The sequence below is a fragment of the Artemia sp. Qi Xiang Cuo genome, chromosome 5, assembly GCF_049724085.1.
Source record: "Artemia sp. Qi Xiang Cuo chromosome 5, ASM4972408v1, whole genome shotgun sequence".
NCBI lineage: Eukaryota > Metazoa > Arthropoda > Branchiopoda > Anostraca > Artemiidae > Artemia > Artemia sp. Qi Xiang Cuo.
In genome coordinates this window covers 49524528-49549489 of record NC_142798.1, presented here as the reverse complement: position 1 = coordinate 49549489, position 24962 = coordinate 49524528, and the positions used below count along the sequence as shown (strand labels likewise).

General features: G+C 35.8%; 1 protein-coding gene across 1 annotated transcript in view; it reads left to right on the top strand.

Moving 5' to 3' along the window:
* The window catches only part of LOC148952222 (phosphatidylcholine:ceramide cholinephosphotransferase 2-like), a 105629-nt gene extending 80901 nt beyond the window's left edge, over nucleotides 1–24728 (top strand). Inside the window, exons 4-7 of the mRNA XM_089089685.1 lie at nucleotides 4006–4216; nucleotides 15119–15393; nucleotides 18762–18937; nucleotides 21832–24728. Of these exons, the coding sequence (XP_088945811.1) occupies nucleotides 4006–4216; nucleotides 15119–15393; nucleotides 18762–18937; nucleotides 21832–21987 (818 nt within the window). The 3' untranslated portion in view covers nucleotides 21988–24728. The remainder of the gene's footprint in view (nucleotides 1–4005; nucleotides 4217–15118; nucleotides 15394–18761; nucleotides 18938–21831) is intronic.
* Nucleotides 24729–24962: the final 234 nt, after the last annotated feature.

Genomic DNA, 24962 nt, shown 5'->3' with positions numbered 1-24962 from the left:
AAATGTTTGCCCTTTTTAGTGTTGCCAAGGCGGTACAATTGTACCGTTTTTGGTACACTTTGGAGGCCCTGGTACAATGTGCTACGATTAGAAATTTTTGGTACAATCAAATTTTCCATTACATGTTGGATTTACTTGATCCTTTCTAACTCGGATACCTGTTCAAGTTTTAGTTTATCGAAAATTTTCTTCTTGTTGCGGCTACAGTCTAGCCTACTCTTCAGATGGTACAAATTAATCTCTTGTGCAATTTTATTTGAAAAACCGATAGTTTATATCAAAGCATTGGCAACACTGGCCCTTTTCTTCAAATGTATGTTCACCGGCTGACAATATCTAGTTAGTTTCGCTTCTTTATTTTATTTTTTTTTTTTTTTTTAATTGTACACCTTGTCAATGTGGTACAGCGTATTTAGCTTTAGTTTCGTCCTAAGGGTTATATCCGTATTTCAGCAGTCAAATGTTATTGGCAAATAAGCAGTTACACTGGATTGGTAATACAACGAAAAACAGCAATGACTTGAAGCTGAGGAATTTTTTCAGCCTTTGAATAAATATTTAAAGACAAAAGTAAACACTACGGCAGAGACCTCCACATTCTGCCGTCTTCACTGAGAGAAAAACTATGAAAGAGAAAATCCGCCTTCTGCAATGAAGACCACCGCGTTCTGCCGAATTCAGTGAGAGAAAAACCCTGAAAAAGAAAATCCGCCTTCTGCAATGAAGACCACCGCGTTCTGCCGTCTTCACTGAGAGAAAAACCATGAAAAAGAAAATTCATCTTCCGCAATGAAGACTACCGCGTTCTGCCGTCTTCACTGAGAGAAAAACCATGAAAAAGAAAATCCACTTTCTGCAATGAAGACCACCGCGTTCTGCCGTCTTCTTTGAGAGAAACACCATAAAAAAGAAAATCCACCCTCTGCAATAAAGACCTCTGCATTCTGCTGTCTTCCCTGAGAGAAAAACCATGAAAAAGATAAAACACAAGAAATAAGATAAAAGATAACAAAAGAACATTAACCAGTTCGTGAATAAGTAAATCTGTTTTTATTCACCTTTTGCCTTTCGTTTGTTTTTTGTTTCTTCGGGACTTCTTGTATTGAAGACAACGAAGCGGAGATCTCTGCTGAAAGATTTGAATTTTTCAAATATATACTCACTGTCGAACAACAGTTCCTCGGTTTTCGTTCATTGATGTTTTTAATTATTTCAGCAGTTTCTGAAGGGTCAATTCAGAGTAATAGACAACCAGTTGACGAACTAGCTTTTTCTCTCTCATCCAACCTTGAGTGAAGATATTTTTGGAGTCATTGTGAAAATTACGATATATTTGACTATACACTTGTCTATCTTTTAATTTTTGTATTTCCCTTAACATGAGGTATGGTTCACTCTTTACTCGCTTTTCGGTAATGTGTACACTCTAACGTTGATACATTGTTAGAACTCATTACTGACTGTTATAGAATGTCGTTATACACCCGTAATAGGGTGTGTTAATACACAAAAAAATATTATCTTGAACGGGGACTGCATAAAGAAAGAGTGTAAGGGTGTTTAAGCCATCCAATGGAATTAAGTAAAGCAGCAAATAGTTCCTAAGTGCTGGTACAATATTATGGAAATGGATAAACTCGCAGGGGTTTTGGCAGAAAATGATCAAAGTAGAAGCTTCAAACAAAGTGGAACCGAGGAAGAGTATCTGTTAGTGTGCCGAGGAAGACTAGCTTTATGGCCTCGTAGGCCATAAAGCTAGAATAATTTTTTATCAGAAGTAACTCGAATAGTGTGGGGAGTTGATAGGAGACGGGTTTCTAGGCATTTAACATAGGAAGATAAGAAAAAAACAGCAGCACCACTTTACTTCTTCTTCTTACTGCAGTGTCTGGCAACTTCATTTGAAAATTTGAAAATTTCAAAGCAAATTGGATAATTAAAATTATTAGTCTGATTTTTGTATAATTAAAGCTGTTTGTATTCTCTTAGTAATATTTAACTAAAATTATTTTGTTGTTGAGGGTTGTTTTAACTCAAAATCTAGTCTGCAAAAAGTAGGCCTTTGTTAGCTTCGGAAAATGTTGGTAGGATATGTAGACCAAATAACTTTAATCTGGTACTGGTGATAGAATTTAACTTCTTTAGCCTCTCCTACATTTTAAAGTACCTGGAGAGATAAATGCAGATGTTTAAGGTATATAAGCTATTCAAAACAGCTAATATTTCTAAAAACTTTGTTTTGAAGTATGCTCCAAAACCATCCTAGGGTACAAGTATAGGTACTTATCTGTTAGCCAGTACACACTCGACAATTTGGATCTACAGATACGGGGTTGAACCAATTGAGACGCTTGGGAGATAGATAGGATATATATAATTTGTGCTGTATATTTACACATTAGAAGGGGGAGTTAAGTAAAGGGGAGCTGCATGCAAAATGTAACCTAACTTAACCAAAATACCAACTAAATATTTATTAAGATATAGCTACAATGTAGTTTTCCACTGAGCAGAAGCTAATTGTCTCCGTATACAGACAGCAATAAACCGGTTATTGCCTGATTTTATAGATCCAAATTCTCGAGTGTGTACTGAGGTACCCAATTATGGACCAGGGATGTTTTACTATATGTATTAGAAAGTAATTGAGTTAGGAAATAACTTTCAGGAATAGTTCTTGGGTAAAAATTATGTCCGGGAAGGGTTTTCTAAGCTCGAAAAGAATTATGATATTCTCAAGTAAAATAAACTAATCGCTGGATGGTACTGGTGACTTGTTTTTTGACACCAGCCCCAGTTTCTACTCCTGACGGCTTATCCTGCTCTTCGGTAGTAAATCACAAGTAGGTTTTGTTATATCATTTTACTTGACATCGTGTTGAAAATGTGTACTGTGTTTAAATGTTTCATGTATTTGTGTGTGGGTTTAGATGGACAAATTGCATTCATTCAAATTATTTCACCACTTGCGATTTGCGAAACTGCTTGCAATGCAATTAAAACCTACACAATGTGCCACGTGAGAAAAATGAAAATTAAATAACTTTTTGAAATAACTCTTTACGTGATTTCTGTCAGGCTCTTCTTTTTTTGTGTTTTTACGTGACGGGCTGACGATACCGATGAAAATTAATGTAACAAAAACCTAATTTAGATTTTTTCACTCAGAAATCTGAAATTTGTGTTACACCCCTGCAGGATTGGTGTTAAGGAACCTTTCTCGCTAAAAAAATAGTTCTTATTTGTTTTATTAGTATTCCGTTTTTAGAATTTTTCTCCTTTTTTTATTTCCCCTTCGTTTATTTCTTTTAATTCTTCTTTTTGCGGATTACATTAGTGTGTTTTGTCTTTTTCAACCCCACATTTTCCCAGTTAGAAAGCAGGGCTTGGAACAAACAGTAAACATTAACAATACCAGGTTATTTCAAACAATATCCAATGTTTTCTGTTTGCTAAACTTAAATTTCAGAGTTTATTATTTTACTTCAGGACACTTGTTTTTGCCTTTTAAAAAATCATAGAACACTTTGATTTGGAAAAGATGCAGAGGAAAATCGCTTGTGACCCCTTTGGGCTAGGTGTAGTTTAATTTTGTTAATTTTTGCTTATATTTATATGAATCTGTCGAGCAAAAAATAAATATCATTAAAATTCCCTGTCGAGTCTGCGAATACCTCAGGCAAAAAAATCATCAGAATTACAAGGTAGCCGCCCTTTGCCCTATTCCCAAAATCATGGATGTGCCACTAGGTTGATGCCGCTGCACAATAAGTCCGAAAAAGCTACATTTGTGTCTGTAATTTTTTCTCAAAGTAATTCTTTTATGCTCGTATTCATTAAAGTCAACATTTATCTTTGTCAACCCCACTCCTGTCCCATATTGGTCAATCCTGGTTAATGCTTACGCATAAACTTGCATAAAGTATAGTGGTGTTAAAGGAAATATAAGTGTATTTTCAATTATTTTCTTTTTGGAGTGCATCAACATTTTTCTTTCTATTACAGCGTTCATGTTTTGTTTCTCCAGTTGGGTTCTCACCACTGTAACATTAGCCCTTGTCCATGAACGTGTTCCCGAGCGTTTAAACACATCTCGACTGCCAGATACATTTTTAGATAATGTTCCTGAATCTCCTTGGGCCTTAGAAGTCTCGGAGATCATCCTAGTCTGTTCTGCATTGTCATGCGCAGTGCTTGTATGCTTTCATAAATACAGGTATTTTATTTCTTATTGCCATCTATTTTATGTTACTTTGTCATATATGTTACTGCTGCTAAAACACTACATGCTGTTTAGGTTCGTTCAGGGAAGAACGAAAATGGACCAATATCATCACCTACTCAATTCCAGGTATGAATAAAGTTCCAAAGCTGCCAGTAGCAGAATTCGACAGAATTCCAAAAGCTGCCGACACTTTAGCAGCACAACTTGTGTTTTAACAGCTTTTCTATGTGCAACAAGTATTTTTAAATGTAAAAATAGTATTTTCAGGCAAAATTTGCCAACAAACTTTAAAACTCCCAAGTAACATTGCTACTTTTCTATCCCATTTTTTCTATGCCGGCTCAATTCTATCCCTCCCCTGCTAGCTAGGGCTTAGTTTATCGACTGAGATTTTTTTTTCTTGTAAATATGTACCTTATTCTTAAAAAAAATGTAAATCATTGGAGTATTTAGGCTGAGGTAAACAAGACCATCTCCTTCTAGCTACTACTACTCTTACTAACAACTCACCGCAGCACCAAACCGTCTAAGGCCAACACTGCTGCGCACGCTCCTCCTCTATCCTAATCTATTCAATCTCTTTACACCCTTCCAACTAGTTTCAGTATCCTTTACATCCTTTGTCTTGACCTCTTCCCGGCTCATTCGGTGACGATGACTGCTTTTCGTTTGGCCCTAGATTGATTATCGAAAAGAAAAATCTTGGCAATCTGTCATCCTTAGTTTGCAAAACGTGTCTTAGTCATCTCAACCTTTTTTTCATTATAACCCTAGAAAGCTGGATAAAGCCACATTTTTTGTACAGCTTACTGTTTGAAATACGGGCAGTCAAATGGGTACCCAAACGAATCGGTTGACAATTTGTCTGGAAAACATTTAACAAATCCTCCCCCGTCTTCAATTTCAATTCAATTTTATTCAAATAAATATATTCTTCAATTTATTCAATTTTATTAAATATATTCAATTTTATTCTTCCGAATAGCCAACGTTTCAGAACCCTACCTGACCACTGTCATCGTTGTAGCTTCCAATATTCTAATCTTGGTTATGACTTATCTTCCTGTTCTTACAAACTTTTTTCAATTGTGAAAATAAACACCCTGGGCCTTGGCTATTCTGCTTTCAACATATTCACTGCATCCACCATCCTTACTAATAATGGTACCCGAGTAAGGGAAGCTATCTTCTTGATCGATCATCTCGTTACCTAACATCACCTCTTAATCTTCATTTATTCCTAGTATCATAACAAGTAATCTGATTCCTGCACAAACCAAGCTAATGCTTCTATAATTACCGCACAATATGGCCCCCCAAACAGGGGGCTTTGGGTGTCATTTCTGGAGTAGAAGGCTGGGAAGCATGAAAAGGGTACCATCGTAATCTTTATATTTGAAAACCCTGAACCTGAGGCTTAAAATTCCCCTCTTGTATACTCCTCCTCTTTAATAAGTTTCATAAATCATCTGCTGACTGACACAAATAGCAGGATACTGAAACATCGTTGAGAGATGTTTAGTCGCTCAATTCAAAGCTCTTGATCATATTAATATCCTTTTTGGAGATTTATATATTAAAAGAGCATAAAAAGGCGCATCGAATGCAGGGACGTAATTTGCTATAGGGCAGGGGGGGGGCAATCACCCCCCCCCAAGACCGCAGATTACTCCCTCCCGGCTGTAATTCAGTCTTTTCAAAAAATTTAGTCAAAACTAAGATAAGCTTACACAACTCAAGCATCCACAGAAACTGATCAGTTTTCTTTAGTATACCTTCACCTTTATGGTACTATATGGCTCAATTTCAATTTTCACTTGGTCATTTTCACTTGACTTGGGAAAACCGGCTCCTACTTGCCTTCCCCCCAGGGTTTTTAAGAAATTACGTCCCTGATCGAGTGGTAAATAGTGCTTCAAGTTCTATCCTATTGTCATAAATTTCTAGCACGTAATAAACGAGGGATTGGGAACACACAAATACATTAAAAAACTGATGTACTGGTTGCGATAATCTAGTGGTTAGGACCTGACGTCGTGGCCAACACAGCATATTAACAACACAAGATAAATTAAGAAATAAATATGAAGAATGCTTTTTTGAGAAAACGTTCAAGCGGTGCAACACAGATCGTCCTTACATAACCCAAGAAATTAAAGATTTGATTCAGTAAAAATTCAACTAAGAAAAGAAGGGAAAATAGGAAATGCTAATATACTCCGCAACAAAGTACGTAAAATGACAAGAAAAGCTGCAACTGAGTATTACCACAAAAAAAATTGATAATCTTTTTGAATCAAAGCCTAGCATGTGGTATAAGGAAATAAAACGAATTTGTGGAAAATCTCCTAGTGCTGTTGATTTTTTTTCAGATTCTAATGATGAAACAGTTGCTAACCAGTTAAATGGTCATTTGGCCAGAATAATCCAGTCTTTGCTGCCTCTTGATGTAAATAAAACAAACCAAGAGTATCAGAAAATTCCACATGGTGGTGTACCTTTACCCATTATTTCTGAGGATCAAGTTGTTAATGAAACAAATAAACTTAAATGAATTAGTGTAATTCCCACATATATTCCGATTGAACTTGTAAAAGCATTTCCTGACAAATTGACTAAGCCACTAACAAATTTTTAATTGCATTTCAACTTCTTCAGTTTACCCACAAATATGGAAAATGGGGTATGTTACTCCAATCCCTAAAAAATCTACTGAACCTAATTTCGATGATGTGCGACCAATCACTTTGACCCCCTTGTTCAGCAAAATATATGACAGTTTTGTAGCAAATTGGCTAAAAGCTGAAGATGAACCCCTACTTGATCCTCATCAGTACAGTAACAGAAAGAATACATCAACATTCCATTATCTAGCCAGTCTTTTACATTTTATTTTTAAGCATGTTAATCAACCTGGTAAATTGCTAAACTTAATAACAATTGATTTTAAAAAGGGTTTCAATTTGATTGATCATAACATTTTAATTTTAAGCTATTAATTGATTTTAGAGTGAGTGTTGCTGTTGTGAATATGATTCAGAGTTTTTTAATAAATAGTTTCCAAATTTTAAAGTATAAGAAGTCTTTCTCTGAACCCGAGCCAGTTTTTTGTGGTGTACCTTAAGGTACCATTCTGGCTCCTATTCTTTTTCTAGTTATAATCAATGATATTGCTAAAGATTGTGAAGACCGCTGGAAATATCTTGACGGCCTTACACTTGGAGAAATTTGTGAAGCAATTGAATTTAGCAAAGATCAAATTTTTAATTGATAACGTGAAGACTAAAGCTTCCAGTTCAAATATGAAAGTAAATGACAGTAAATCTTCAATTTTAACTATTTCATTTTTAAATTCTTCTGAACCAAATTTTCTACCAACTATCTCTGATTCTCTTTTAGTAAGGAAGATTAAACTCTTGTGAGTTATTGTTACCAGTGATTTAAAATGGGAAGAAAACACATCTAGTCTAGTAAAAAGGGGGAATGCTGGGCTGCAGATGCTCAAGCTTATGTTGAAACATGGCGCCCCTCAAGATCACCTCCTCCGAATATTTACATCTTTTATTCGCCCAATTCTGGAGTATGCAGTTTCCTGTATGTCATTTTGGACTGACGGCTGAGCAAAGCGCGAGCCTCGAAAGAGCTCAGAAAAGAGCTCTAATGATAGTATGAAAGCAGGCAGAAATGTCGTATGAAGAGCTGCTGACAAAGTTTAAAATGCAAACTCTTAAAAAAAGAAGAGAGAAACTCTGTATGGATTTCGGAAGAAAATCTCTGATCCACCCAATCCATAAAACCCTTTTCCCCCTCAATCCACAAAAAAACGACTCCCGCGCAGGGTTGCAGTGCCTGTTGAGAAACTTCAGCCGGTACGCTGTGCCCATCAGCGGTTAGCAAAAAGTTTTATACCTAGTTTCATAAATATGTACAACAAAAATTTCTAAATTTTGACCTATCATATTTTTTATGTATTTTTATTGTTTTCTATTTATTTTTAATTTTGACTTTTTAACTAAGTGTAAAAAAAAATTTTATGTTTTTTTTTACAATGAATTATGTTTGACGTGAACGTCACGTTCTGAAGATGATATATATATATATATATATATATATATATATATATATATATATATATATATATATATATATATATATATATATATATATATATATATATAGTGCTTTTGAGATATATTTAGTGCTTTTTTTTTGTACGTAAAATTCAAATTCGGCGAACATGCTGTGATAGTAATTTTTAAAATAAATTCTGTTCTATTCTTTTCCATTCTGTATACTCGAATCTTCATTATTGGCATTAACTATAGACATCTTTAATAGAAAGTAGCATTGCCCCACTAGGCAAAGAAAAAAGGAGACACTTTAGTGCTTCCTATGCAAAAAAAATGACTTACCTTGCTGTTCAAATGGGACTGTAATTGCGTGGTATAAGGTTTTCGACCATGGTGATTCTAATGGTACAATTTTCATTTTTCACTTATCGGTTCTCCTGAAATTTTTAAGTCCAAGGAGCAAAAATAAAGCAAGTATACTTTTTTGTGAGGAATTCGAAATTCTTTGGAGCATTACGGTAGAACAATTGTAGTAATAATAACACGAATATTTACTGTTATACCCCTTTGACTCTTTATCTGACGAAATGGCAGGTTTTTAAAGGGAAAGTTTAATAGATATCCCAAGTAAAATCTATATTTAGTGCCCTTTTTTGACAAAAATTCATGATGACTTCTATAGTTTCTTCGACTAAGTTAGACAAAGAATTTTGTAAGGTAAGTTTTTCGATGAAAATAAATAGCAAAGTTGAAACTTAAAACGAACGAAGATTACTGCTTCGCGGTTTATACAAATGCAACATAAATCTGAAAAACTAGCGCTTTACTGAAGACACAAAACCGTCGCGGCAAAACAGGACTCAGAATAGAAAAATCTTTAAGTAGCCTGCAGAAAATAAAAGACCAATTTTTAAGCTTTCAATAGTCTTTTACCGGCCATGATTTGTGTTAGTTAAGCTTTTAATTTCTAGGAGTTGTAAAAGAAGTACTATCACGGGAAAACAAGTTCTAATTAGATAAATACAACCTTTTGACTATGTGCCCAGCACTTATTTGTTTTCTGTTATTGCTGTAATTTAATTATTAGTATTTTATTAGTTTATTAGTGCTTTTCAACCGCTTTCGGTATAGGACAAAACTCTTTTTTATGCAACATATCTTTGAAGAAAAGCGCATATTTATTTGTTCTGTCTCTATGGAGATAAGACGGAAATGTAACTAATTGATTTTCCGAATATAATGTAACAAATTAAAACGAATCGACCATTCAATTGTTATAAAATTAAATCGTAATTACTTTGTTGACAGGTCGTCTTGAAGTGGGTGGGGGGGGGGGGGGTCATGGGCTATTGGCTCTTGAAATATTTTTGTTCTTCTAATTCTTTCTATGGTTTTTATATAAATTTCGGCCGTTTGTTGTCGATAATTTGGTCCACCTTCTGTCCAAATAGGAAATTGTGTATTTGTACCGGGTGCAACTCGTATTTTCTTTGCACTTTTTATGTTAAAAGACTAATAGTATTGTGAAAAAAATAGTATTGTGAAAAAGCAATTTGGCAAGAATGTTTTTTGTATGGAATCCCAAATTTTACTTGTTTTGTCGTGAACTAATCAGTAGCTCCCAATATTTACTTACATAGATGGTCGATTCGAATATAACTTAAGATGCGCGTGATAAGGAAACCAATTGTATAAAGCTAATATACTCTAAGGTTGTGCTTTCCCTAGTTCAAGTCTTTATGTAGTAATTTGATGGAGGAAATACGGTCTTGAGTTCTAATGTCCTCTTTCATTTTGTCGGACGTTTTAAGAACTAGTTGTTTAGCGTTTGAAGTCAGTGTATTGATTGTTTTCCAAATAGTCTCCGGGAAAAAAACTTGTTGGTCTTTCACAGTTATAATAGAGGTGCAACTCTATGTCAAATTGATTTGGAAAGAAAGGATAATTGGAAATTTGATGAATCATTTGGTAGTTTAAGCAAGTGAAATTGAATGAGCTGTTTGGAAATTAATTTGTGAAAGACATGAGGAAACAAAAAAGGAGAAGAAAAGACAGTAGCTAAACTCTTGTCTTCATTTTGCGTTTTGTGTCAAATTTCAATGTTAATTAGATTGAGTAATTTCATTAACTTAAGAAGAGGGGCGTTTTGCTATCTTTTGAACAACATAGGTCAACATAAACCTAGTAGGAGTTAAGCTTAGTTATGCATCATAGCCTTTAATCTAGGCTATCTCTCAAGATATTCATAGGAAGCCATCAAAAGAATTTGCAAACTGTAAGAAATATTAGCAGTTATAAAATTTTCTATCGATGTTAATGGCGTTACAAAATAATTTCCGATAGAAAATTTCGTGTTAGATTCTTAATCTTAACTTTATCATGTAGTCGTGGAGTGGGATTGATCTCTGCTTGATAATAGAATAGAATATGATTTATTGGCTAAAATAGCACAAAAGCTAGCATAAGCACGTCAGAATTACAATAACAAAACAGATGTTAGGGGATAAACATAAAAAAAAGTTATATCAATTATTAAAATGGGAAACAAAACAGGGGACAAAAGAGTTTTTGTACCTCATGGTCAATATTTGGGGATACAGGTCCAGCTGGATATTTGAAGCTCTATAAGTTCAAGTCTAGCCAAACCTTCATCGTATGTAGTATAGGCCGTCCCCAGAATACTTTCTATTGCTCTTTTTTGAATACTTTCGATTTTAGAACATTGATCTTTGGTCAACCCAGGGCGCCAGACAGGGCAAGCGTATTCCAGACAGGGTCTTTATATAAGAACAGTAAATTATTTTAAGGTTTTCGATTCACGTGGAGAACCATTTCAGAAGGGAGAAAGATTTAAGGAGAAAACTACCTGACTTAAATAAGTGAGAAACGTGGGAGTTCCATTTAAGGTCGTTGTCCAACTGCACCCCAAGCAGTTTAACCGTATTTAAATTTGGTATACAAAAGTAATTATTGATAGGGGGTATATTTTTCAAAAAAGAAAATAGCATGAAACTGAAGAGTTGTCAAAACTTGGTAAAACATTATTGAAAACTATTAAAAATGCTAAAGGACCTAACTTAGTCCCTTGCGGTGCTCCACTTGAAATCGAGGAAAAACCTGATGAATCCCCGTTAGGGAGGACTACACATTGCTCACGGCCAGACAAAAAACTAGCTAACATACGTAAAACAAAATCTCTTGCACCTAAAGCCCTTGCATTATCTATAACTGTCTGATGATCCAAATTGTCCAAGGCTGCTAATATCAGCAAAAACAGCCTCAACGTAGGAACTATTCAACTCAAGATGTTTGAAAATAGTGAAAGTATATAAATTAAACAATGCGTGTGGCTATGATTCGACCCTAGGCCAAAACTGATTTGTTTTGATTTTATCATGAATACTGTCAAAAAGGGAATGGTAAATAAAACTCTCCAAGATTCTAGAGAAAATGGACGTTTTTGATATTGGTCTGCAATCAGAGGGAACTTTTATGGTCTTAGTTTTCGGTGTAGGAGATACAATAGCTCGTTCAAAACACACTGGAAAAATACCATCTACAAAACATTGATTAAAAATAGTAGTTAGAGGTACACTTAAATTTGGACACATTCCACAATCAATTTGGTAGGGATATCACCTGGGTATACTGACTTATTTGTGTCAAGGGTCTCGAGTTTAAGTTGACCCTGCTCAATTTCGATCACGGAAGTGTCACTCGTTGCACTGCTAGCCAGTATGAGTTAAAGTGGCGGGTAAATTTTACAAATTTAAGCAAAATGATCATTTATGACATCCGCACCCACTGGGTCACCATTACTGTCCAGTAAGAAAAACTTTAAAGAGACCTTTCCCATGAGATCTTGGACACTTTTGTTGAAATTCTTAGGGCCCGAATACAATAACTTGTTGAGCACGTGCGCACCATGCTCCTTTCATGATTTACGGAATTCGCTAACAATAATGTTTCTAAGTTTTTGATATTCTTGGAAAATTATTTCTTGAAGAATTTATCACAGTTATTTATTAGGCACAAAATTTTCTATTCATCCAGAATTTGCAGTTAGATGTGTGAGTAACCTTTTTTACTGTAAATGTGTCACAGCATAACTGGACAAGTTCCGTTAAAAACCTAGAAGCAATTTTATTACCATTGGTAAGACATAGGATATTGGCCCAAGATTTGGAACTAAGTTTTAATTTGAAATGGGCGACCTTCTCGTCAGTAATGGGCCTATAAAAGCAACTGATCAATCGCTTAGGGGGAAAGGAAGATAAAGGGGTCCAAAAGATGCATAGATGGTCACTTGCCCCTAATGGAGGGGCTATTTTGGGGACACAGTAGTAATCTTCAATGTTGGTAAAAATTAAGTCTATGGTTTTATCAGCGCGTGTAGGCGACTTGACCACTTGATCAAAGCTAAGAGTAGAGCTAAGCCACTTTTGGTATAGCTCATTAAAATCACTACATAATATAATTGCAGCATAAGGGTACTTGCAGCGAATTCTCTCAGTATAAAGTTGCAGATATGCCGTCAGCTCCTTCTTAAATCCACTACGAGGAGGGTAATAAATAATACAAAAAATCATGCAAGATGATTCTTTTGGGAGGTTTTTGGGTCTGGTCCATAGCCATAGAACTTCAGTTTTGGAGTTGTTCACTATTTCAGAAAATGAAAGAATCCGATTAGGAAGGGTAGACCGACAAAAAAAAGCTACTCCTCCAGCATGAGATAGAGGGATACCATCTTTTTCTATCCTGGGCTTAAAATGGGAGTTATAATTTGGAATGGAGCAAAATTTTTCAGTTGCAGACCATGTTTCAGTAAGGCAAGCAATATCAATCTGGTTTTGTCAAGACTAATTTGAAGTTCGTCCATTTTATTTACCAGTGACCTTACATTCGCTAGAAGGATTCTGGGAAATGTGTAGGAGGAGGAGCAATTTATCATACCAGGGTTTCTTGATTTGCTATTGTACACTTGTTACGGGAACCGGGGTTCGATCTCAGCTGCTGTAATCCATCGCAGAGCCTGAAATTTGGTTGTGGTCATGTGATTATGTGAAAGAATCTTAACCTGCAGTAGTACAGTGGGATTGATCTCTGGTTGGTAAAACGGGACCTGGAGTTTGGTCTCAACTGTCGCCGGGCCCAGAATTACATGAAGGTTGTGCACAGTGTCTACAAATAATATAATCAAACAACAAGAACAAGAAGACGAAGACGAACAAAGTTAATCTTAGTAGATTATTAGACTCGCGATATTACTCTCTGGTGATGCAACGAAAAACAGTTTTTGGTGAGGACAAAGCTATATCTGGAATCGGGAGATTGTGTGGTCCAAATCCTTTTCTTTTCGGATTTTTTTTCCTTTAGGAAGCTATGTTGTCCATTCAAAGAGACCATCAAGAAATCTGTATCTTAATATCAAGCAAAGAACTAAGACTTAACATTTTATGGACGGGGCCAAATAGAAGTTTCTTTTCTTTAAGTTTTTTTTTTTTTACTTTCAGACTTCCTTGTGTGAAGCCTAATATATTATGAACCCAGTAATTGACTTTGTGGATCAATATTATAAAAGAATCTGTAATCTATTCCTTAAAAAAATCAATTAATAGGCCAATCAGCCTTTGGAGGCTTAGGATGTAGCTAAGGACACATGCCAGGCTTTTTTTTTAACACCGGAGGGAGCGTTTGAAAACTTCTACACAGTATAAATATTGTGAAAAATATTAGAGAGTCGTAAACGCTTAGAATTCTTCGAAAGCTGGTCCCAAAGTGCATGTCTCGGGTAACTAAATAATAGCCTAATAAAAGAAGGAACTCGAGAATATTAGGTTGATAGAATAATTTTATTTGTTAGTGTCATATATCTTGATTTCTTACCAACGAAAAAAAAAAGATAAACCAAACGCAAAATCAGCATTTTCATGTCGGAAAATGATGGAAATAAAAATAATAAATAAGGAAACTTCCTAAGCTCCATTCCAAAGCGTGATGAAGATTCATAAAAGAAAAATCAATCCAGTCCAGTAAAAGATTAGTACAAAATAGAATATAGATGTTACCCTAGCCAAAGAGTATGGGTAACGTATAAGAGTGGGAACTGGCGCTAGTGTCGACAAAAAAAAACTATCAAAGCCATCTAGAGTTGGGTGACACTAGGCCGTTTTTTTTTTTTCAGTGTAATAATAAGAAAAATTAAATTAATTACTGTAATTGGTAAAATTAGGGTAGTAATAAGTGTCTGATCTCACTTCTTGGCCAAAAACGACTACAAAGCTTGAATAAATGCCAACTGTCGCCAAACGCTAGATTAAACAGTTGCTGAACACTAGATGTCCAAGTTGCTGTTGAACTTTTTCAATTGGTATTGCTAAAATAAAAACTAAAAAAAGAACAAAAACTATTACTGTAAAGCAGTTCCGAACATTATCTTGTTATTCAATTTATCTGTTTCATAATAAGGCGTCGAACTAAGCAGTGCTGCTGCATGTAAATCACTAATGTAAATTTGATTACCTATTCTTAGAGCGTTCAAGTACATTTTTGTGGAAAGTTTAATTGTACAATGGAATCAGTTTAAGAATAAAAAAAAACTCGATTCGATTCTCGTCCTCTGAAAAACCGCGATTGTCATGATCCCGATTTACCGTCCCATCCCTAGTATACACAATTATTTTAAACTAATTTCATTTTGTAACTGAAAAATCAGAATTCAGGTAAAAATTTTGATTAGTGAATTCACGATAAGTCCCCTCTCGCAAGCTCCCTTGAACTTTTGCAATCTTGACCAATACATTAATTAATTTTTTTCTTTCAGACTTATTCTGATTCGACGGATATTTTTTCTGCTGGGTGTGCTGTATCTTTTTCGATGTCTCACAATGTATGTCACTGTACTGCCCGTTGCCTCAAAGACATATTATTGTTCTCCGAAGGCGGGTGATGCCAGGCTATGGGATGTGGTATTAAGAGCAGTTAGACTTCTTATTGGAATGGGTCTCAGTGTCAATGGCCTGCATACATACTGTGGAGACTATATATACAGTGGTCACACTGTCATTCTAACAATGGCTTGCCTTATATTTCAAGAATGTATGTTCACCTTTTTCTCTTTTTTTTTAAGATATGAAATGGAGATGTGACCTATTGGACATGAATATATACAAAGCGGGAGTATAAGTTTTACAGATTGAATCTGTTTGAAAAGCCTTCTTTTTATTAATCTTCGCCCTTCTGAATCTGTCTATTCCCTACTTTTTCAGGGTTTGATGTTAAATAATACATGTGGCTATCATACTCCTGCTCTGGGAGGCGGAGAAAAAAAAACCGGTTCAGAACAGGAAAGAACAATGTAGGGAATTCTCTCCTTGGGAAAATGCAAGTAAAACGTGTATAAAATTCTGTATTTTGCTTAAAAGGGGTTCTATTGAACAGGTGACCCTCTTGGAAGTACCTTTTAATCTCTCACGGTGCATCTGGATCTACGGTGCATCCAATGATTTCGCTTAGTTATCATAGGCGCAAAGAGTCAAATGTCTGTCGAAAAGAAGCATCCAAGCTTAGGCGTAACTAGGACCGATAAAGGGTTTGCAATGGGGTATTTGTCAGTGAATTTTAGTTGGGTAGTTAGGACTTCGATTTCACTTTAAAATTATGATCACAAATAAGTGCCACTGTAAATGTATATGCACTTTTAATTGGCTAAAATGCAACAAATAAGTGAATGATAATGAAACAGTGGTTTGTGATTTTAAGACCAATTGAGGAGAATTGGTTGGGTGGGATTTCGTATTTCGGCACTTGGCGCTTGTAAGAGTGTTTTAATCCAACATTTTTTATCTAAATTGAGACCCAAAATTCTTTCCCTTAGCTATCCCTGCTTCAGCATATTTGAACACCGTTGATACAGAACGCTAATTTTTGGAAAATAGATCTCTTTTTTAACCTACACAACACGTTCCGTGAATGCCTATTAATGATTGCTGCTTCTATTAATCATCCACCCTATCAAATTTTAGCTGCTAATCTCGAATTATATGCTAACATTGATGATGTTATACTTGAAGGCTCCTCATTTCTGAATGAAAGGCTTTACTCCAGTCCCCACTTTTTGTTACTGGTCGAAAATCAATTAAACCGGCTTCAGCTTTGGTGCCCACAAAACGTAGATATATTTATGCCTCAATATCTATGTATTCATAAATAGGAGAAAAATAGTTGTGGAGTCAGGTTAGATGTAAATTAAAAGGTTTAGCGATCAATTGTACTTTTTTATGGGTGAAAAATCCTCACTGGGTCTCGAATTCCACTAAGCGCATTCCCGAATTTTGTGAAATTACAATTTGTAAATTTTGAACTAAGCCACGGACAATATAACCTTTTATGGGAACTCCATAGTCCTAACTCTGAGACCTTGTAACGAATTTGTAGTAGTGAAGCAGGTATAAAGTAATGACCAGGCATGTCGACACTGGGCTCCCTTTAAAGTGGCCATATTTTCTTACATTTTTTCGTGTAATCGACCTTTATCATTGCTACCACTGACTAAGTAGTCACGAAGACTACACTGCCTTAACAAACAACAAAATACAAGTAGAACAGTAGCGAAAATTAAAACTAAAATCTTTTTAAAACAGTTCTAGCACCATTACTTCAGGAAAGTTCAATCAGGACCCTGAAGTAATGATGCTAGGACTCTTTTTAAAAAGATTTTAGTTTTAATTATTGTATTTTAATATGAGCTTCTTTATATTTTTTTTCATTTGTTTTGCTGAGGACGGCTCATGGATATAGGGTCGGAATAATCATTTAAAGTTTGCATTCCACTGTCTTATAGAAAAATTTCCCTATTGGTCTACTTGTATTTTGTTGTTTATTATGGAAAGGCAGTGTGGTCTTCCCTTCCTCTGAATAAGTTTAATGTTCATACCTGATATTAGTACTAGAATCGTTCAAGGCTTTAGGCTATAAAGTAATATAATTTTATTTCCCTTCCTCGCCTTTGGAATGCCACTGGAAATTTATTTGTCCATAAAATTGAGTAATGTCTCTTACACTGAATACATTGAGTCGATTTATTTAATCGATTTCCGGCATCTCGTCTACTTCCCAATATATCTAAATAGTTCTGTTCTGTCAGGTTCTTTTTGTTCTTTCTTATGCTTTCGTTTCTAAAAATAGCTAGAAAATGAGTTTGGCAACAAAATTCCCCTTCCTCAGTTTTCCAGATCTTAAAAACCATCCTTGTTCAAACAACTGGCTATAAGACAATGTTAAAACAAAATCATTATGTTTTCATTTCCATTTGGTTGCTCCTTTAGATTTTTGTATCTTTCCTGTAAGAAAATATTCTCTCTCTCTCACTCTCTCTCTCTCTCTCTCTCTCTCTCTCTCTCTCTCACTCTCTCTCTCTCTCTCTCTCTCTCTCTCTCTCTCTCTCTCTCTCTCTCTCTCTCTCTCTCTCTGTCTCTCTCTCTCTCTCTCTCTCTCTCTCTCTCTCTCTCTCTCTCTCTCTCTCTCTCTCTCTCTCTCTCTCTCTCTCTCTCTCTCTCTCTCTCTCTCTCTCTCTCTCTCTCTCTCTCTCTCTCTCTCTCTCTCTCTCTCTCTCTCTCTCTCTCTCTCTCTCTCTCTCTCTCTCTCTCTCTCTCTCTCTCTCTCTCTCTCTCTCTCTCTCTCTCTCTCTCTCTCTCTCTCTCTCTCTCTCTCTCTCTCTCTCTCTCTCTCTCTCTCTCTCTCTCTCTCTCTCTCTCTCTCTCTCTCTCTCTCTCTCTCTCTCTCTCTCTCTCTCTCTCTCTCTCTCTCTCTCTCTCTCTCTCTCTCTCTCTCTCTCTCTCTCTCTCTCTCTCTCTCTCTCTCTCTCTCTCTCTCTCTCTCTCTCTCTCTCTCTCTCTCTCTCTCTCTCTCTCTCTCTCTCTCTCTCTCTCTCTCTCTCTCTCTCTCTCTCTCTCTCTCTCTCTCTCTCTCTCTCTCTCTCTCTCTCTCTCTCTCTCTCTCTCTCTCTCTCTCTCTCTCTCTCTCTCTCTCTCTCTCTCTCTCTCTCTCTCTCTCTCTCTCTCTCTCTCTCTCTCTCTCTCTCTCTCTCTTACTTTCGTCGTCTCTTTCTCTCTGAATGGATGATTTTTATTTCCCCTCATCAAGTAAACAAATTTACAAGGATGGAGTATGAAAAAAAAGGAAGAAAGAAAAGCACGCATGCGACACTAGAAACAAAAGAAAAGAGTTACTTCCAACAACGCTGAACAACAAACTTAATGTACCACTTGTGGAGTGCTGTTGCGTGACACAGAGTATGGTTTAAATCTAATGTGCACTTGAATTGGCTAATTCTGTCGCTAACCACTACAAAGGGGTCCGCTATTTTATATTTCTTTGAGACACGCGTGTTCTTCATCTCTCTTTTCCCTCCATTCTTTTTTCCTCCATTTCTCTTTTCTCGTCATTCACACTTGCTTTGCTTTCAGATACCCCCAAGCGTTGCTGGCTCCTACATTGGATAGCTATAGTGGTGCCAATATGTGGCGTTACCTTTTTGATGATTGCTCATGGCCATTACTCAGTAGATGTGATCTTGGCCTATTATATTACAACCAGACTCTTTTGGATATATCATACTTTAGCTAATAATCCTATTTTAAAGGTTAGTGTCGGACGCAAATTTTTGTGACTTTTTTTAATCATATTTAAGTTGATTCATTCTAAAGAGGCTCAATTCACTTAATATTTTTAGGAAGCTTAGAATGAAAAAAAAAATCCCATGCCTAAATCCTTGACCGTGTGCCCTATAATACAGCTTGTAAGGTGACAGCTCTGGTTTGTTGTATGGGCCTTTTCCCCATTTTACCTAGGTAGTGTTTATTTAACTACCAAGACCAGTGGCAAAACGAGCTGTAGGAAACTTGTGACCAACCTTACTAGTGAAAAAAAAGAAATACAGATCTAAAATGTTATTCATGTGTGCTTAGTAGAGGTTTTTTTGTGTTAAAACTGAATTATCTGTACATGTTCAAGCTTTATCTTGACATCCTGGAATATTTCAAGGATTATGGGTATATTACAAGAATGGGGGGGGGGGAACTGGCACCAGTGTTTCCAATTTGATTCTCGTAGACAGATGCACACAACCAAAACTTGAGCAGGGGAAGGCCTGATGCTTGAAGAAAGTGCAGTTTTTTGCCAAAACACCCGGTTTTCCGGATCAACTTTACGCGTTACTCACAAAGTGCTCCCCTAGTGAGAGTTGTCCTTAGGTTTTTTTGTTGTTTTTTTTTGTCTTTATCTAACCTATTTCCTCTGGGGCCAGTAAGGAGTTTATCAAAAATATTATCAGTATATTTTTCTGTCCTATTGGCAGAAGGATAAGATGTCCAAATATTTTGTAGGTTATTTGATTTAATAGGTGTCTTGCCTCAATTATTACCATCGATTGTCTATTAGCTAGAGAAAAGAGATGTCAACTTTTCAATAGTAAAGAAAAATGCTCTTATTTTCATAACAATATCTAAATCAAAATAATGTGCTTTTCATGTGGTTCCGAATGCATAAAATTCAGTAATTTTGAATTTACCTTATCAAGACCCATTGCACTCTAAGATTATATTATCTTAGACAAAAGAGAAAATACCCACAAAGAGGGATGAAGCTTGATGAAAAATATACCAATAAAATTCACCATGTTAGAGAACCCTGAAGCAGACATTTCAAAGAACCATCTACAAAAGTTCAAGAGTTCCTATTCTTTTCCTGAGGAGGATGGTCGCAGATTTGTATTATTTATTTTATTTATTTTTTTTCTTCTTTTTTTTCCCTTTCTTACTCCTGTAACGCAGTTCTACATTTGCACTAAACATATGCAGTCTATATAAAATAAATGGTTTTCTCTTTTTGCCTTTGTTTGAGAGGTCCTTTAGAATAAATATGGAAGGGGGAGAGGATTTATCCCCTATATACCTTTCACAGGGGTGGATCCAGGATTTTTTTTTTGGGGGGGGGGGCGCAAAATAGGTTGATTCCGAAAAAAAAAATTGGGGGGGGGGGGCGCAAAATAGGGTGATCCGATAAACTTGCGTTAGTAGCAAGTTTATTTAACACAAACTTGAGTTAATTAAGTAAATTACACTACTTAAGACTACACTAGGGGGCGCGCGCCCCCTCCCCCCCGGATCTGCCACTGACCCTTCATTTTCATGAATATGCTTGGACAAAGCCTCAAATGTCAGTCCTGCAGGGTGACAGCTCCCCTTTTATTTTATAAATTAGTGGAGTTTTAAACATAATAGATTGCATCACGTGCTTACCTGATGCAAAAGGGGGAGGATGGAGGAGTGTGTTCTATAGAGTTCATAAGGAATGTGATTGCTATCTGAAACATGATATCGATCCTTGGATTAATGTTACGCAAAATTCAACCTTGCCCCCCAGGTTAAGGGTGGTGGTATTCACCGTGGTATTTAGAATAAACCGAACAGTGTGATATAAAAAGACAGTAAAAAGTTCTTGCAAACGAAAGTAAAGAGCACCAATGACACTTAAAACGAACATAAAGTGTCTCATATATGAATGACAGGGGAAGCCGCCCCCTTAACCTCATGCTCTTTACCCTTGAGTGATTTCCTGAAAGTAATTTAGAAAAAAAAGTCAAACTTTAACATAAGGATCACGGGTTGGAGGGCATCAGTCCAACTCATACTCAGAATAATTTATGTTCGTTTCAAGTTTTGATGGCGCTATTTACTTTCATTTCAACAAAGTTATTTAGTTTTATCATGACAGGCTCAGAATCCCCAATACACTAATTTTCAAAAGAAATAACCGCTATCGGGTCTAAGTAATAATCCTAGAAGTCATAAGCGACTTTGAGAAAGTGACGTGTAGCCTACTCGGAGAGAGCACGTGTCGATGGTTATTTCTTAGATTGGTTTGCTTTAATATGGAACCTTCTTTATGTCTATTTCAGTTATCGGCTTCCGGTCGAGATGAGAGAGCTCTTTCTTTGATCCTTCTAATCATCGCTGTAACGGCTGGTTAGTGAATTAAATTAGTGCTCAGAGTTTGAGCAACACTTCTAGTGTTATGTAATTGGGCCGTCTTGAAACGGGCCCTTATTCTTCCCGACTCTGGATAGATTATTGTGTGGCGTGCAATGAAATTTCAAATCATGTAAAGGGAAATTGATTTGTAGGTCAAAGGAAACACAGTATTTAGCTGCCCAGTCGTCAAAAATGAAAATATAATCCCTGTAATAGACAAAACTTTGAGTTAAATGCACTATTTGTGGTAATCTCTTCTGCTGCTTGGGCTGGATACGATGTATACTTTCTTATTTAACCTTGCTCAAAGCACTGTTTGCTGTCATAAGTTTCATTAACTCGAAAGTTTAGATTGCAATTGCGCAGAACTTATGTATTGCAAGAAATGTGTTTGGATTTTGGGTCGCCAAGCAGTCTTTAGCTTTTCAATTTTAAAATGAAAAAAAGTATTGAAATGTTGGCGATATTTATATGTAATTGCAGATAATATTTTTTTCTTTTTCAGAAAAAAGGACCAAGTAATTACTTTTCCCGGATTTGGTGGTGGCCAATATTTTACTACTTTGAAAAGAATATCAATGGTACAATTCCTCGTCGGTACGAGTGGCCGTTGCCATGGCCACAAAAATGCAGCGCAAAATTAAGAGACCGAGATAGCTAGAGATAATTTGTTGATTCGGTGCTCATATGTCACATGACTTGACAACGATGTGAATCAAAAACGTTTTGGCGTCCAAGGGACACTACGCGCTGGTGTTTACATTTCACCTAACGAGTCCCGAACGATTTTGTTTTTTATTTCGCCGTACCTGATGCGGTTTTTAGCTGTTTGGCATTTTTTTTTTTTTTTTTTCGCTTAACGTGTTTGCTTGTGCAATTCCTTCGTGTGCCTTGATGTTTAAGCACGCTCCGTCGACACCCGTCTCTTGAAGTTGGCCTTAGTTTAAGAATGGTTAGGAATGAGCTGTCAACCTCACTCAGGCATCTAAAGCTGAAATCGAAGAAACTTGGAAGTTATTCTTTAGTTGAACCAGAATTGTTAAAAATCAGTTGAAAATACAGATCTGAAAATGATCTAAAGTTTGTTTTTTTATTTATATATATCATCATCCTTATTAGTGCTTTTACAGTAACAGTTGTACTACAATCCTTGAATGTATATTTTAAATGATTTTTTTATTTCCTCTGGGGTTTTACAATACTAAACATTTTACCTGCAACATTTTGAGGTTTATTGAATAATCCTGAAGCTCTGCAAACCCATTAGTATACTTGTGTCTCCTTTATTGAAAAGAAGTCGTTTTTTTTCTTTTTTTAGGTCATTTTTTATTTACAAAAAGTCGTTTTAATCTTTCTATCTAAATTTAGCATCACTATCAATAATTATTAGCATAATAAATAGTCGCGCTTATATTGGGCTAGTGCCTTCTTGGTAAACAAATTGTGTACCAAAATTCAAGTGAATCTGTGAAGATACTATGGGATCAAATCTGCACAATGGGGGTGACGAGTATAACCCCTTGACACCCCTCTCAAAATTGGTATGGAGGACCCTCCTTCAATAAGTATGTAAATTTTAATTATAAAATAAAAAACGAACTTTGGGGGGTTCTAGACCCCCCTTTCTCCCCTTCCAAAAAGACACAAATGTATGCACCTATTATTGTGATGCGATGTTAAATCTTATTCGAATTAGTCGTGTATATGCAATTGTAGATTTAATATGCAATTGTAGATTTAATTCTCAAATATGGTAACTGATAAAATTGCAGGTATTTTAGTAGACAGGTGTTGCACAAGGTTAGGGCTAAATTTGAATTGGTGTGGTACTTTCCATACTCTAATATACTTTACCTTATAGTTTTGATATATTCCGTATTTATTAACTCAATTGTTTATTGTTAAAAGAGAAGATCCTCACTTTTTGTGAAAATAGATTATCGTGTACCTAGCATTCTTTAGATCCTACTTTCTGTGGTGAAAGAAAGATTAAAATGGTTAAGTCGTGTTGTAGGAATGGGATCAGTGGTGGGTTCAAGGGGGTGGGTGGGGGGACCCCCCCCCCCCGCCGTTGTCACATTGTTCCAAGATTTTGCACTGATCCACCCTGGATGAGGGACGATATGTTGGTGAAAATCGTGTTTTGGGTAGTTTCATCTTGGGCTAAACAAAAAGAAGAAGGTCCTCAAATGGGGTGGGACGAAGAGAGGCCTCGAAAGAAATAAGAACTATGTGGAAGTTAGTGAATATTGAAGCTTTGAACAGGTTAGGGTGGAGGAGGGTGTGCAGGTTGAGACCAGCCGTGATTGGGAAAAATAAAGCTTGGGTACTTTAAGCTCAAAGAGAAGCGAACCTAATCTTATGGACTAATATAAACCATTTAAACACCAATATCGCACTCTCCGTTGAAACTTAAAAAAGAATATTAATTGCTGGCTATAGTGTTTGTGCACTAATTATTTGTTGGAACAAATTTTGTGTTTTTGAGTAGGGAGAATACTCTCAAGTGCAAAAGACTGTTTAGGCTTCTCTGAAAAAAAAACAGTTAGTTTTTTTTCTATTTATGGGTATTATTCATTTTTATAGAATACCAATTTGACTTTATAGGTGGGTGTTCTATTGTTTTTGGCATATAAACTATAAAAGTGTAAAACCGGCATTTTTTAAAATTACCTTTTGAAAGAGTCGTATACCACAGTAAAGCCAAGCCATATTTTTCAGATCCACAATGTAAGTTTTTTTTTTTTTTTTTTTTTTTAATGTCATAATAATATTCCGGAAAATGTTTAAAATACTTGTTTTGCTCCTCATTGAAATTTAGAAAAGTGAAATTTTTTCAACAATAAACGATTGGGCCTCTTCTATTTTTCCTTTTAAGACATTTATGTGTCATATATTGTCTACAATGTTTCCAGTTCTGCCTTGTTCTGTACTGCTAAGAAAGTGTTGTGAATTTAGTGTTCCTTGTTATGTGTCAGCTTTTTAATGTATTTATCAATCACTATGTTTTGCTGTTGGGATCTTAGCTTCTTTTTACAAACCTTTTTTATTGCAAGTTTTATCGAAGATCTTCAGGGAACTATGTACGATCTGTTTTTGTTTGTTACTAGGACCTTATACTGCTGATTCCAAATGTTGATAAAATTACATTGAGATAATTTAGGTTTCTCGAGCGTTGAGTGTTATTTTCATATAAAAAAAATAAGTCTCAGCTATGTTGGACTATTGCTAGAAATAATTGTTCGCCTCCTGTAAAAGACACATGGAAATCCCCCAAAATAATGCAAATTACATATGATATTCTAAGGTCTTTGGTTTCACAACAGCTCTGAGTTAATTTATCACAGTAACTGCGCAAATTGTATCATGTTTGGTCCGGACTGACGTGTATTCTGGAGTCTTGACATGGAAAAATGAATGAACTAAATCGAAGATAATTTCTAACAACTCGTAAGGTTTGAGATTTTCTTTCTCCCTGTTTTCTTCTCCCTTCAAAATTTGTTTTCAGTCATCTAAATAACTCAAAATGAGTCGGCTTTAGGTTTGGTATCCTTCGGTATCCCCTATCCTCTTCCCCCTATTCTTATTGAAAATATAAACAGTTTCCAAAAATAATAAGCTTCATATGGCTTCTGT